Source organism: Gymnoscopelus microlampas, assembly GCF_963454915.1.
Source record: "Gymnoscopelus microlampas genome assembly, chromosome: 6".
In the NCBI taxonomy this organism is placed as follows: domain Eukaryota; kingdom Metazoa; phylum Chordata; class Actinopteri; order Myctophiformes; family Myctophidae; genus Gymnoscopelus; species Gymnoscopelus microlampas.
In genome coordinates, this window is record NC_139943.1 from 52,832,468 (window position 1) to 52,848,449 (window position 15,982).

Genomic DNA, 15,982 nt, shown 5'->3' on the forward strand with positions numbered 1-15,982 from the left:
TTTGAGAACTACTGATTTAGCACAGCGGGCATTTGTAGAATCGGCCTCAGGTCTTAATGGCTTAATGGCTTAAATATGCACACCTTAAAGCGGAGTGTTCCTCGGACCAGAGTGTGTGCTGACTGGATGCCGTAGGGCTCTGCATACTTGGTGCTGTCCCGGTTGGGGTAACCCTCCAGGTTGAAACCAGGCAAGAAGTCCATGGCTACCGAGGAGTCCATTAGAGCGCCCCCTGCTGGGATGCTCACCACCTGTGGAACAGCGGACACAGGGGAGTATTATGCTGCGTTCACACTGGCGGCTACTAAGACACGGGCTACCATTCTTCTTCAATGGAAGCCAGCGACATGAAGATACAATGATACATTTAACTTTTATAACTGCTACAAAAGCTACAGCAAAAAAAAAGTTGAGCTGGTTTCAACTTCAGCTACGCTAAGACACAAAGCTACAAACAGTGGTGTGAAAAGTAAAACAAACAAAATCTTCAGTAAAAGTATCAATTCTGCAATGTAGAAATGGTCTGTTACAAGTAAAAGTACAAAAGTATTGGCATCAAAATATAATTAAAGTAGGGATGTCCGATATTATCGGCCTCCCGATATTATCGGCCGATATTAGCATAAAAATTGATATCGGGAAAATATCGGTATCGGTTTTTGAAAAAATATATATATATTTTTTTTTTTTTCCTTTATAAATAAGTTACAGGAGTTCTTACTGTATATGGTGTGTGTGATATGAAATTTGAGTTTACCCTAATCACAATAATCCCCGCATATATCGGTATCGGTTGATATCGGTATCGGTAATTAAGAGTTGGACAATATCGGTATATCGGTTATCGGTAAAAAAGCCAATATCGGACAACCCTAAATTAAAGTACAAAAGCAAAAGTACTCATTATGCAGAATGTCCCATTTCACAAGTTTTCAAAAGTATAAAATGTGTAAGAAATCTTCTGAAAATAGCAGATCTACAAGCTTGTAGATCTGCTATTTTCAAATGGCCGAAATGTATATAGGGCTGAAGTGGTTGTTTTGTTATAATAATACAAATCTACAAAGTAACTAGTAACCAAAGTTTTCAAATAATTGTAGTGGAGTAAAAGTACAATATTTGCCTCTGAGATGTAGTGGAGTAGAAGTAAAAGTATTGAAAATTGGAAATACTAAGTAAAAAATAAGTAAAATAAAGAATACCTCAAAATTGTACTTAGGTACAGTACTTGAGTAAATGTACTTTGTTACTTTACACCATCGTCTTCCAGTGTGAACTCAGCATCACACACACACACACATGTTTTGAGTCCATAGTACAGTACCTCATTGTCCTTGAGGAAGACGGCGGGGCTGACAGTGTTCAGAAGGACTCCGTATGGACTCCAGCTGAACTTGTAGCGAAGGGGGTTATCAGAACACTCTGGGGCAGGAAGACCACCACAGAACGAGCTGTAGGACTCCACCTGTTCTCACACACACACACACACACACACACACACACACACACACACACACACACACACACACACACACACACACACACACACACACACACACACACACACACACACACACACACACACACACACACACACACACAGGCATAAACACTTCACCGTGTACAACATCAACGCTGGAACTTAACCACTTAAACCCTCTAGTCTTAACACATTGCCTGCCAAGGACGTTTATTTACGTCCTTTCAGATCCAACACATGCCTGACAAAATACGTTAATATACTTCCTTTATTTGACATTTCGCTAGAGGGCGCTCTTACCTATCCTATGAATGATCTTGACTGCAAGAGAACGACAGAAGCGGAAATGATGACGTCACAAAAAAACAGTCAGCCCATCCACTCCAATGTAATCAGATTTAGACAAACACAAAAAAAGAATTACACATCGAGGGAGTGAGTGTTTAAACCCCTTTAAGTTCCATAGCAATGAGCTGATGGTGAGCTGTTCCTGACGTCAGCATGAGGAGGGGAAATGAACAAACGTGGCACACATGGTGCCTCAGGCTGTTTGCACAGCGATCAATATGGAGACACACTGCTCACTCTGTCAACATATGCTCAAACAATCATTATCAACGCTTTGCACACAGTGACTGACCACCCCATGTTTCTCTCTCTCTCACACACACACAGTATACTGTATGTATGCTGCAATAATGGTTTCTCCACTCACGGTGCAGCCGTCAGCCTTGGCTTGGTCGATACACTCCATGGCCAACATGTGGTCGATGCCAGGGTCCAGGCCCATCTCGTTCACGATGGTGATGCCCGCCTCCTCAGCGCTGGAAGGCAAAGCAAAGCAGCGAGCGAGCGCACGCTTAGGATGCATCATGACATACTTAAGAGCCTATACAGTAATGCATTCAATGGACTGGTTATTTCTGCTCGCAGCGTGAGGGCGTTGTGAGCTTGTAGATCGGCTATTTTTGCTTATTAAGTTCTCCTCAGAATAGGGATGCTAGGGTTCAAGTGGTTAATGTAAAAAAAAAGCCAAAAAAGACACAAAAATGTTGCGGCCCCCCTGTAGTAACTCTGAAGACCCCCTGTGGGTCCCGGACCCACTGTTGAAGACCCCTGTCATAGAGTATTTAAAAAATATATATAAATTTGAATAAAATAACCAATTTTGATTTAGAAAATGAAATTTCATTTTGGGTTAGAAAATCCAACAGTTACTTGCAGCCCCGTTTCAATAATACATTCAACACATTCACTGTCATAAGGACTCTTATGCAAAGGTTGAAATGAAATTTAGATGGCATGTTAATTAGACAGACGCCAGATTCATTTGTAGACCTGGCATCCTATAGTGCAGTAGTTTTCAACCCTTTTCATCCGCATTTGAGCCACGGAACCACCGTTTGATGAGATTTAGACTCAGAGTATTCTGTAGTCTTTGGATACGATTTTGTCCACAATTCCATCCATGCTGTATTGATGTGGTACCATAGGAGAGATAAATAGATCAAAATAACACTTCTTTACTTAAGTAATAAAGTTTAACAATAATTTAACTCTTGAGAGAGTAAAATGAAACCAAATGGACCCGTAAGTGTCCATTTGGTTTCATTTTACACTCTCAAGAGTTAAAGACCTAATAAAGTTCCATTTGGTTACCAACTCTCCATCATTTAGCTGGGGGCCACCTGGAACCCCCTCAAGGACCACTGGTGGTCCCCGGACCACCGGTTGAGAACCACTGCGTTAGTGTGTATAGTTTCAATGTACAGATTATGATTTTTTTTGATAGTATAGTGTTTACTGATGATTACTGTAAGTCGCTCTGGATGAAGAGCATCTGCTAAATGTCCTACATTGTAAATGGTAAAATAGTAAATATAGATGTCCTGGCTCTTTGCTAACCTGTGTTCCAGCTCCTGCAGGGCGGGGCTCAGGTAGCTGGCGGTCACCATGTTGACCTTGGCCTTGATGCAGTGCTTGGCTATTTGTGGATGGAAGCCGTACGGCAGCAGGCTAAAAGGTAAGAGAGGGAGAGAACAGATGTTAAAACCACTGGAAACCTGGAGATTCTTCAAACACCAATCAGGGGCCAGTATGCAAATGTGGGGCGGGTTTATCATCAGAGGCATTCTTTCTCATTCAGTGCCATGGACGTGTTTCACGTGTTTTCAGTGTTTATCCACCAGATGGCGCTGTTCGCAAACCAGCGATCACCATCTGAGTCCTTCAGAGGCACGAGGCAGCAAAACATAGATATAGAAATCTAGATACCTCATTGGCCTCTGCAGTTCGTTGGAGCGACCTGTATCGCGGCCGCCATTTTAGAGGAGGCACGCTGCCACTCAAAGTGACTACTGGCCAATCACAGCACGTTGACCACTGGCCCATCAAAAAAAAGACCCACCCCCACCTGCCTCTGATTGGCCTACCGAACGCCCCCTTCTGTGAGACACGCGGAAGCTTCCCTCCTCTAAAATGGCGCCCGAGAGATACAGACGCCTCAGAGCCGAAGGAGGCTATGCAGCAAAACCATGTGAGCCAACCAAGAAAAAGAAGAAAACGATTTTTCTCTGTTTTCTGTTGCTGTGGGGGAAAACCAAACACCTCATTCAACTGCCCATATCTATGGAATTTTTCTCCGAGTGTATGAGACCCCGCTGCGTCTTTTACCGTGATCGGTGGGTCGATAGCTGTGAAGAAAAATATTCTATGATTTTTCAAAGGTGAGTGAAAACACTCAAAAATCTCTGGCCCCCGTGGCTACTAGATAATGTTTTTTAATGGCACTGAATGAGTTAAATCAGCCCTTTGGAAATGTAGGTTCCAAACAGAGATTCCAGACTAATATCTACACAGTGATATTAGTCTGACCGTGCCAGGCTAGCCAATCTACACGTGTAGCACTGCATTGTGGGCTTGTAGTTCGGCTATTTTCACAATATTTAACCGTTGAACCAAGTCAAACTAAATGTAATGCCACAACTCCTACAATACCACGTGCTTGTCAAGGTGGGATGGGGGGTCCCCAGTTCAAATATGATTCTTTTTGGGGGGGTCCCCAGTTCAAATATGATACTTTTTGGTGGGTCACAGCCTGAAAAGGTTGGGAACCAGTGTGTTGTACCTGATGACCAGGTCATGGTCTTTGATCAGAGAGCTCAGGTGTCCTTCCTGGCTGGTGACGTCCAGCATCACAGGGATGGTGTTGGGGTAGGTGGCCGCCAGCTCCTCCGCCTGGTTCAACAGCACCGACGCTGAAAAAACACACAGTTACAATAGAATAGAATACTTTAATGGCAGTTAAAAAAAATCACAACAATATCACCATTTAGAAAACGCCCACGTGGATTATACACCAAAAAAAAAGTGGTGGAAATGAACTAAGTTCATGTACTGAAGTACTGTACTGTATTGTTAAGTACAATTCTGAGGTATTTGTACTTTACTTGAATATTTCCAATACTTTTACTTCTACTCCACTACATCTCAAAGACAAATACTGTACTTTTACTCCACTACAATTATTTGAAAACTTTAGTTACTAGTTACTTTGTAGATTTTGAGTATTATTACAAAACATACATTAATCACTTCAGTCATATATACATTTCGGCCATTTGCAAATAGCAGATCTACAAGCTCACAATGCGTTTAGCTTGTAGATCTGCTATAGATCTTGTGAGCTTGTAGATCTGCTATAGATCTTGTAGATCTGCTATTTTCAAAAGATGTTTATACATTTGAAAACTTGAAATGGGACATTCTGCATGATGAGTACTTTTGCTTTTGGTACTTTAAGTACATTTAGATGCCAATAATTTAGTACTTTTACTCAAGTACATTTTGAATTCCGGACTTTTACTTGTAACAGAGTATTTCTATATTGCAGTATTGATACTTTTACTTAAGTAAACATTTTTAGTACTTTTTCCCCCACTGATTTTCATGAATCCAGCAGTAAGAGACTCACCAACAGTAACCTGAGTGCCTTCATCTCGGGTCAGGTACTCGATGACGGGGCCAGACACGTATCCTGAACCCAGGAGGAGGACGCGCTTCATCCCACTTTTCTTCATGATCTGAGCTTGTTCCCTGAGAGGACAAGTGCATGTACACAGTGTTGGAACCACTCCTGAATTAAATTGTTTTTTTATTATGTGTTGTTGACACTTGCTTTGGAAATGTAAACGTAGGTTTTCTCATGCCAATAAAGCTAATTAATTTTGAATTGAATTTGAATTATACAAAAAAGTTCATCGCTACATTTCCCAGTCACACAATGAAACGTAAATGTACTCACATAACGTTCTTTACACAAATTCAACATTCAAACATTCACCCATATACAGATAACATTTTTACAATTGTTGACGATTAGGATTCTTCTATGATTTTAACACGTTAAAACCGTGAACGCATCTGTGTCATTTTTAGACAAATACTGTATAAACAAATAGCAGATCTACAAGCTCATAGGGCGGCACTCAGTGCCGCGTTATGAGCTTGTATATCTGCTATTTTTGAATAGCCAAAGAAATCTTAAAATGACACAGATGCGTTCCTGGATTGAATGGGTTAAGATCAATTTGGATTCTTCTATGATTTTAAATGTCATATACTTGCCACATCTTGATTTCAGACATGAAGTACAATTAATGATCAAAAGAGTGAACACGTACAATCACAGAAACCATGGGTGATATATGATTATGGATCATGAACCAAACACAGGACACTGGTTTTACAAGCAGGAAGTGGAGGGGAGGATGCCAAGGAAATAATGAATCAACTCGACACCGTTGTACGACAGGGTGAAAATCAGGGCGTAAGTGGTTAATCCGATTTTTTATTACTTAAAAAAATCTTAAAATATTTGTATAACAAAACCTGCTTCTTGATTATAATTCTTTCAAAAAACGTTCTATTTGATTAACTGATTAATAAAAAAGAAATAACAAATATAATAATTGCTAAGAACATAAATGATCGATATTTGAAGCCCTAATTTGAATATTCTCAGTATTTGATGAAATAGGTAGATTTTTTTTAAAGTATTATAACTCATTTACTTTCAGTGAGAAATACCATGCAAGATCATAATGATCGGGAAATGGATATACAAATGAATTCATACAAATTAGAGGCATACTGAGGCGGTTGGATTCGTAAGAACAAACTAACAGAATTTGCATTCTAGACTAGAGTATCCCAAGACGGTAAGACCCTTAATATGACATAAATCCCACCCCAGAGGACCTCTAACACCGGGCCGCTTGCTTGGTCATACTTAATATGCCCCAGTAACCCCCTCCTCCCTCACAAATCCCCCAAGGAGTCATTCATTTGGGTGTAAATCATGAACCTCGGCCTAATTGGACGCAACTATCTACACATGTGTTAAGCCACGACAGGACTGGCATGAGGTCGGACAAGCCGTTTATCCGCCGTGGAAGGCTTGCGTGCTTAATTAAGAAAACCCCTCAAATGGTGACAGGGCCACTGTGCAAGGTTTCTACCCCCCAAGTTTTCATATCTTAAGGAGCCAAACTCAAACAAAGGGATTAAGATTGTGAGGCGTCATGGCGTGTCTGGAGAAATGACACTCATTCCTTACAAGTGGCCTAAATAACAGCAAAAGCGTGGCACGGAGCGAGATTTTCAAAACGTGAGGATTTTAAGCCACTTCCAGTTCAACTATACACCCTTGTTCCAAAATTGATCCTTCTTAAGAGCAGTCTGAGCAGTGATATTGGGTACATATTGGGTACAGTTCGCAGTCAAAAGGATAAGGATTAGGAACCGTTCAAGTGAATCTATCTCAGCACTGTTCAGAATGACTTAAGCGTCATTGTTTAAATGCAAACGTCTCGAAAGCAAAGCCTCAAGGGGCATCAGCAGACTAAATATTATCATAACTATATTAGTATATATTATAATATTCAATCTATGCAGGAACAATCAAGGCTGAAGACGTTTTTTTTATACAGTATATGCCATATTAATATTACTTCGGAAGGATTGGAAAGAATCAATTTCCTAGCGATATGTTGTACAAATCAACAGAATTCCAGGAAGGAATGGTTATGAAATTAATCACTGAAGGTGGGAAAAGAAAAATCGGGGAAATGAATATTGATGAAAATCAATGGTAAAATCAATGGTAATGGAGAAAATGGTAACAAAAAGGTCAACAGATGGCATTGTCATTGGGGAGACAAAACAAAATGCAGAGGAGGCGTGAAAGGCTGTTTTTTTCTTTTAAAACATGGTGATAATAAAAGATGTACCCCATTAAGTAATAGGGTAAAGTCCTTCGTCTGCTAGGGTGGTGGCACGCTAGCCATGCAAGGTGTTAGGAGCAGAGGAAGGTTGGCACACCCAGCACACCACGAAAACACTGTGCAGGAACAATGACAAGGTGTTAGAAATGTATACCCAGGCATCTGGAAGCACCTGGAAAGACGTTGTACACTGCCTTTAAGCACGTTAACCCTGGCATCCCTAGTTTGGGCATTATTGTAAAAAATAGCATTAAAGAAAATACAGAATTTTCAGAAATAGCGCAATCTAGATCGGCTTTCTGCAATTCATCATCGTATGACTGTTTTACATTCCCTGGATATGAAAGCCGTGTCGTGATAGGCTCTATGCACAGCAGCCATACTATCGCTTCCTTCACAGGTGTTACCAGTGATACTAATGAAGGCTCTGTTCCATTTAGTGTAGCACAGTAGTTCTCATATTTTTGAATTTCAGTTTTCCACAACCCCCATAACTCTGAGAGTGTACAAATGGAACCAAATGGTCCATTTGTTTCCATTTGTACACTCTCAGAGTTACACACCCGTAAAGGGACATTTGGGAGTGTTTCCAGTGAGCCAACATGCACAATATCAGCACCCTGACTCCGTCTGACCAGAATCCAACAGAGCCTTCATTAGTATCATTGGTAACACCTGTGAATGTCTTACAATATGGCTGCTGTGCATAGGACCTATTGGTAAAAAAAAACAAAGAGACAGCTTCCGGTGGAAGTTCATACAACGGAAGTCCCGCCCCCTAAAGACACATTCTGCCATAATTCTTTACCAGGCTTTTCTCCTCTTGAGATGAGAAAAGGCTGGTAATGAGGTTACGGCTTAAGTAGCCTCGTATCCCATCCTCACTCATCTGCGAAGAGAAGAGCCTGGTCACCAGCGAGTGTCTAATAGGGACAGCATTCCGTCGTACGCGTTTCCCCCGGAAACGATCATTTTTGACCAATCACAACACTCGTTTCATTCACGGAAAATGTTAACAGACTTGTAAAGCATCAACGTCATTTCCTTGGGCGGTATACTTCCACCAAATTCAACCACTTCCGCCTAGACAACTAAGAGTGCAGGTCTTGCCCAGCTAAGGCTTAAGTTGTCTCGCCAGCCAGACTATTGCCTCCCACAATGTTCAAATGCTTCCGTCATACGGTCTGGAGCAACGGAAGCTCTGAAAATTATCCAGGGATAAAGAGGATGTGACGCCTCCTACCCCGCTTCCGATTTGTCTTTACAGCCGCACAGATTTGTCCTAATATAAATCGAAACAATCGAAGCATATATAGCTTACTGCTCATCAGAAATGGGAATTCTAAAATAAAATGTAAAGTAAAATATATTTTCGTGAAAGGAAATGACGAACAGATTTTGGTGTAGTTCCAGACTCTATATAGCATTCGGAGATTGTGGAATAGTTGTCTGGCTACGCGAGACTAGGGCTCAAGTGTTTAACCTGGAGGGAAATAGTGCTCCGCTGGCAGGTTGGAGGACACGACAACACATTACAACCTCTAGTTAAATAATGCTGACGTGACTATAGTGGAAGGGGAAAAAGGTGCAAATACAGCCAGTGTATTTTCTAGAAGCAGCTATATTATTTAACAGTCACTACAAAATGGCTGGTCAGCTAAATCACACAACATAACCAAAACTATAACAAAAATGTTACCTTTCACGTAATCTTTAGAAATGTGTCATCGTTTAGATTGGTTGCATTACCTCGTTGATGGAACAGGCACACACACATGCCAAAGTAATTTTTGTTACGTTAAATCTTAAAATCTTTCATGAACCTTAAGAGAACAATGGACGACCTAGTAGTAAAAAAGTATGCATGACTTTTAGAGGCAGAAAACATTACACGTAAAAAGCTCACATTATTAAGAGCGGGTCACAAAACAGAAATGCCAGAAGATGTACAAAATGTTTAAAAAGCACAAAATAGCACAGAATTCAAAACGACTTTCCCACAAGGGGACATTAGTTAGAAAGACATGAATAACGCACATCATCCAAATTCGGTGTTGAGGCCAAATCATCTAGAGAAGAAGGGCTGGCAACTCATATTTAACGCTTACAAAGACTTGATTGCAAACAGCAGGTGCCTGCTGTTTTCAATAGTCTTTAGAGAGTTCAAAGTGAGTTGTGAGCCCTTCCTCTCTCTGAATCATAAGTCTTACCTGCTTTCCCGAAGCTTCTCAATGTATTCAAACTTTGGTGTGAGCTTTCCGTTCGAAGTGATGACAGCCTATTGACAATTGAAAAACAAAAAAAACATAATGACTAATAATGTTTGTTTTAATGTTTTTACACACTCCAAAATACTTATATTTAAGGTACTTACGTCTCTGACTTGGGGAGTGAAATCCTCTTCTTCCAGGGGCCTGGTAGCATCAGAGGGAAGCTGTTGAATACAGTCAGAATTCCAAATTGTCAGGGTTGTCTTTCTGTTTAAGCAGGGGAGGCCTATCTTTGGTGGTTTTGGCAGGCAATCACATTCACAATCAAAGTCGTTGTAAGACTCTCCCTGAGCAAACCACATGTCTCCGATTTTAAGAAGTCAACCCAGAGGTGTGCAGACAGAGTTGAGACGCGTGGCTTATAGCCTTTCATTTGGGGTGTGTGCTGGTGTGTTTACAATGTTGACATATGTAGTGGCAGCAAACTTATGTAGAAGAGAAACCTACATTATATGTGAAAGGTGAAATCCTATGTAAAACTAGAGAAAGAGGATAGGGGTTAGAAGGCCTCTAGAAAGCAGAATATTGAGTTTATGCCCGAAGAGTAGATGGTGAAACATCTACTCTGAGTTCAGCAAATATTCAGCCCCAATAGGCAAGGGTCTGAAGTCCATTTCTGAAACGCAAATATCAAAAAAGTAAATTATCAAAGTGTTACATTATAACATTGTTCTCAAAGACTCAAATGATGTACAGCATTGTATGTAAGATGTAAACATGTACTGTATGCATCTACGCACTACAAACTGAGATATTCCTTGGGTTAGTATTACCCCAAAATACAGGTAAGTTAAACTAGGAAAACACATTAGCAAATTAACATTCTTACACACATAATGAATTCAATGTGTTTTAACCAAATAAACCACACCACAATACGACACTCGCACACTGTAAATGAACTTACAAACGATGAACTTCTAAGCATGAATAGCAGGAAAAAGTAAAGGCCAAGTTGAGCTGAAGAAACCTTTCACTGGGCCTCACTACTGAGACAAAAATATAACTGCTGACCGGGCATCATGTGACCATAATGTCATGTGATTATACTGTATCAGCCAATAGAATGAATGCAATTGATTTATGCTTTGCAAAGTCCACTGAATGTATTCAACTTCCAATCTATTTTAATACCCCTTTATAATGCTTTAATCAGTTGATTGCTTGTGGTTAGTTTCTCTTTACTTTTGCTAATGTGTTTTTGATTTTAATATTTTTATTGTAATGTGTTTGTTTTACATTATAGTCTTGCTTTTGTGGACTATATGGACTGCAAATTATGGATATCATGTGTTTTGTTTTGTTTTGTCAATCTCAATTGGAGAGCACTTTGGGTCAACTCCCGTTGTTTTTAACTCATTTCCTGCCAATCGCGCATAAATGCGTTCTATTAACACATGGGGTGCCAGTTTTTTTTAAAAAACAGAGTACACTGAGTGCCAGGATTTTTAACCATTTTTGAGGAGCCGAGATACAGGCTTTTGAAGTCATAAGTTAACCAGAAGTGGATTGGAGTCTAAATCTTCGGAAAATGATATCTCCTGGTGCTGTGAAGGGAAAAAAAAATGAAAAAAGTTTTTTTTTCAAAAAACGTATATATACGGTTTTGGCACTCCATGGTTGGATTGGCACCCAATGTGTTAAATAGCGCACTTGTCCGCCAAATCGCATTAATGCGTTCTATTAAAAAAAAATGGCACGCTGTTTTAGGCACCGTAACACAGCTCTGGGATGATCCATTGTCAATGAGAGAAGAAGTATGTGAAGGATGTGAGATCATTCCAAAAAACATCACTTCCGCCCTGACTATGGGATTTTCAGAAAAACGTCTGTAACTCAGTTGCTGTTTTTTGCATTGAAAACCATAGACATATAAAGGTAGACGCCTCCTCTGGCTCTGAAGCGTGTGTATGGCGGACGCGCTTCCGCTTCTGGGGGGCAGCTGGAAATTTCCGTGTGCGTCACAGAAGGGGGCGTTCAGTAGGCCAATCAGAGGCAGGTGGGGGCGGGACAACTAGATTCTGACAAGTCCTGGAAAAGACGCGCTGTGGTTGGCCAGTAGTCAACACGCTGTGATTGGCCAGTGCCCATTCCCCCCGGAAATATGGTGGCCACCATACCCAGCATGTCGCTCCAATGAACTGCAGAGGCCAATGAGGTATCTAGGTTTCTATATCTTATGTTGAAAACCACAGTTTTCAGCGAGCCCCAGCCCCAAAATGGCGGATCGCGGTTGGAACGTTGTGGTCCGTCTGAATACACAGATCCCTCCTCTTACCCCTTCCCTCCGCCTTTTTTGTTTTTTTGGAATACAATGTCGCCTCCACGGCGAATCAAAATTCATCGGATGAAGGTAATTACGCTGGCAAGGGGATAACAAACGATGTTTAATACCTTGGCGGGTGATGTGTTAATTGTGCCAATTAAAATAATGGCACAATTTGACGTGACTCGTGTTGAACTTTCCTGTCAGGTAAGCAAAGCAAAGCAAAGTTTGTTGTTTACCCAGGGTGTCGGACTAAGTACGAAACTTGTTTCCAGCCGGACCCTGCATGGAAGCCTTGCTCAAGGGCTATTCAGCGGTGATTCATGATTGATGTGATGAATTGGGGAATCGAACTAGGGACCTTCCGGTATCAAGGCCGCCCCTCTAACCACTAGGCCACTGCTGCTACTAAGGTGACTCGTTGCTTTGGTGAAAGCGGTTGCTTTCTGTAGCGTGAGGCAGCTTGATGTACAAGTACGTCCCCTGGACATGACACTAGTATGTCACAATCCAATCCCCTGATGCTGAGTGCCAAGCAGGGAGGCATTGGGTCCCATTCTTATAGTCTTTGGTATGACCCGGGCCGGGGTTCGAACCCCCGACCCTCCTAATCTCAGGGGCGGACACTCTAACGCAGGGGTCTTCAACAGGGGGTCCGGGACCCCTAGGGGGTCCTCAGAGCTACTATAGGGGGTCCGCCAAATCTTTGTGTGATAGGATTTAGTTTTTTTACATTAACCACTTGAACCCTAAAATTCCTTTTCTGAGGGGAACATTAGCCGAAAATAGCAGATCTACAAGCTGTCAACGCCTCGCGCTGCGAGGCGTTGACAGCTTGTAGGCTTACCTGTATTTTTGGCAAAGAGGCTATAGGTGTAGAGGGAAAAAATAGCAGACTAAGTAAAAAAAAAACTTTAATCTGAAACACAGTTTTATACAATATAGAGGGGGTCCCTGCTTCATCTCTCTCTCAGCTAGGGGGTCCTTGGCCTGAAAACGTTGAAGACCCCTGCTCTAACGACAAGGGCACCGAGCAAGCATTTCGCTGTATGTAAATGCAGGCAACGTCCGTCTTCTTGTTAAAATAGAACATCTGCTTCTAATTTGCTGTAAAACATTAACTGTGTGGAAAGAGATTTCCAACAGAGAACACAGCACTATCAATAATACACCTTACCTCCTCCCAACCTGTGTCTTACCATCTCCCATATGTACGGGAACAGGCGATCTCCAAAGTACTCTGTGGCTTCGATGGGAAGCTGTGCGGGTAAGTTATCGATGGAACACATGAGGATTCCGTTGCCCTCCACGCTGCCATGGGGAGAAACAGGAACACTTTGAGGAAACAGCCATATGGTTTGGTTATTATGCATATTTATAGTTAAAAGGAATAGTTCACCCAAAAAAGTACTTATTTTCCATCAATTACACCACATGAAGCCTTGAATTCATGGAGATTTTTTTAGTTTTTGTCGCGTTCCAAAGCCAATAATTCCACCACTGGTGGTCCGTGAAGGTATTGCATGTGGTCCCTGACCAATGCATTTAGTAATGTAGAAAGTGAAAGTGAACATTTTCTTCCATGGAACAGTGCAATAATGATCTGATGATGCGTCAGATACTGGGAAGTCAGAGGTGAAGAAATTCCACAGAAAATCTCAAGAAGGGGAAGTGTATGGGAGCAGTTTTATTTATTTAATTGCAAGCTTTTTCTCCCACACCACGCCTATTAATTCAATATATTAATGTTTTCTTACATTTGATTGACTTATTAAATATTATTCTAATACATTTTACAAAGGTATTTTATTATTTTTACATTTATTCTACTTACATGTTAAAACATTTTCCCATGGACCACTTGCAGGCCTAATTATGCCATGGACCACTATTAGTCCGTGGACTATTGGTTGAGAAACAGTGGGATGCATAGACATGGGATGCATAGCAAAGTGTTACCAAAGCACTAATCTTAGTCCATATCCCCACCTAACACGTCATGGTCCCCAGGCTGATTGTTAGTCAGGGTGGTGGTCCCTGGTTCAGCAAAATAATAAACAAGCCAATAAAAGTAACAGAGCAGAGTAGTCTCTAACTCAGGGGTCTTCCAACGTTTTTCAGGCCAAAGACCCCCCCCCCCCCCCGCCCCACTACATATTGTATACAATTGTGTTGCAGATAAAACTTTGTCATAGATTTCATAGATAGCTTCATAGATTTGTTTAACAGCACTGTCATTGTTTTGCGTTGTGTTGAATTCATATTATATTATTAGGGCTGGGACTCGATTAAAAAAAATAATCTAATTAATTAGAGGCTTTGTAATTAATTAATCGCAATTAATCGCATTTTAATCGCATATCAATATTTGACCTGAAAACAGTGAAAAGCTATTTTTTCAAATGGATTTTGGCATACGTCTTTAAGTACATGTACTCTAGAACTGTACTTAAGTACAATTTTGAGGTATTTGCACTTGACTCTCGAGTATTTCCAATTTCTAATACTTTTACTTCTACTCCAGTAACTCCACTATATCTCAGAGGCAAATATTGTACTTTTACTCCACTACAATTATTTGAAAACTTTAGTTACTAGTTACTTTGTAGATTTCGATTATTATTATTATAAAACATGTGGTGGTAACCATGTGAAAATAGCCGATCTACAAGCGCAAGGCATTGTGAGCTTGTAGATCTGCTATTTTCCACCACTCGAGGCTGGTAGATTGTGTTGTTGTTACTGTTGTTTTATAGTAGTTAAATTAATTATTAATAAAAATCGCGCACATGTGATCCGCACCGCATCATGCAACCCCCCCCTGCCGCGTTGCCGACCAGGGCAGGGTCCCATCGTCCCGTTGTGAACCAATATGGGACGCACTGAATGAATGTAACAGTAATGAACAAAATAAAACACAAGTGGCCGTGATGCCCCATGCCTGCCCTGCACAGTGCGCACGCTGATTTCACTGTTTCCTCTGCTGTCAATATGGTAGACACCAGTTGACTAGTACAGATTCAACATCATCAAGTGAAACGCTACATAAGCCTAGGTAGGTTTGATCGAGCCTATATTCCAGCTTAAAATGCGCACAAGCCAAGCAATGCTTTTGATAGAGAGAGAGGACAGACCGGAGAGCTGGAGAGAGAGAGAGAGAGAGAGAGAGAGAGAGAGAGAGAGAGAGAGAGAGAATTAGACCGATGTGGTCCGATTTTTTTATCATCATTAATGTAGCCTACCCTACCTACACTTGCATTTTAGAACGTTCAAACTACCATTTTACTAGAACTACCCAGTAGAACAAGTGAACTGCACAACAACTGTCTGTCTCATTGATTGTCAGTGCTGGCAGCGCATGCATGTGCACATCAAAATCACACTACAAAACTCCACATTTGATCAACAACAAAATATAGATTAATAGACAACATACAGCCAACATCCCAAAATGGAGTCTTATAATATCCAGCAAGTAGCCTAATATAAATTTATAACTGCAAACAAATGACATGTTTAGGCTATCAAATCAATATCCTACAAAAGTAGAGAAAAGCTGTGACCTCACCGGCGCTCTGATGGACAATAAATACATATTCCTTTTGCAAATTCTCTTGTCAATAATGATACAAATGGAACGCTTATTTCAGCAGCTAGAGTTTGACATTGTTTGAGTGCGTTT

The 15,982-nt window shown here is 41.0% G+C and overlaps 2 protein-coding genes across 3 annotated transcripts in view; both read right to left on the reverse strand.

Moving 5' to 3' along the window:
• The window catches only part of fezf1 (FEZ family zinc finger 1), a gene marked incomplete at both ends in the record, with an annotated part of 76,150 nt that overhangs the window by 37,795 nt on the left and 22,373 nt on the right, over positions 1 to 15,982 (reverse strand). The gene's annotated exons all lie outside the window — the stretch shown is intronic.
• aass (aminoadipate-semialdehyde synthase) overlaps positions 1 to 15,982 on the reverse strand; it is a 38,854-nt gene that overhangs the window by 12,521 nt on the left and 10,351 nt on the right. For both annotated transcript variants that reach the window (XM_084060508.1, XM_084060509.1), the window contains exons 11-19: positions 13,500 to 13,611; positions 10,139 to 10,198; positions 9,975 to 10,042; positions 5,454 to 5,575; positions 4,608 to 4,737; positions 3,386 to 3,496; positions 2,196 to 2,304; positions 1,325 to 1,465; positions 84 to 251 (exon numbers count right to left, since the gene is read on the reverse strand). In XM_084060508.1, coding sequence (XP_083916634.1) covers positions 84 to 251; positions 1,325 to 1,465; positions 2,196 to 2,304; positions 3,386 to 3,496; positions 4,608 to 4,737; positions 5,454 to 5,575; positions 9,975 to 10,042; positions 10,139 to 10,198; positions 13,500 to 13,611 — 1,021 coding nt within the window. The remainder of the gene's footprint in view (positions 1 to 83; positions 252 to 1,324; positions 1,466 to 2,195; positions 2,305 to 3,385; positions 3,497 to 4,607; positions 4,738 to 5,453; positions 5,576 to 9,974; positions 10,043 to 10,138; positions 10,199 to 13,499; positions 13,612 to 15,982) is intronic.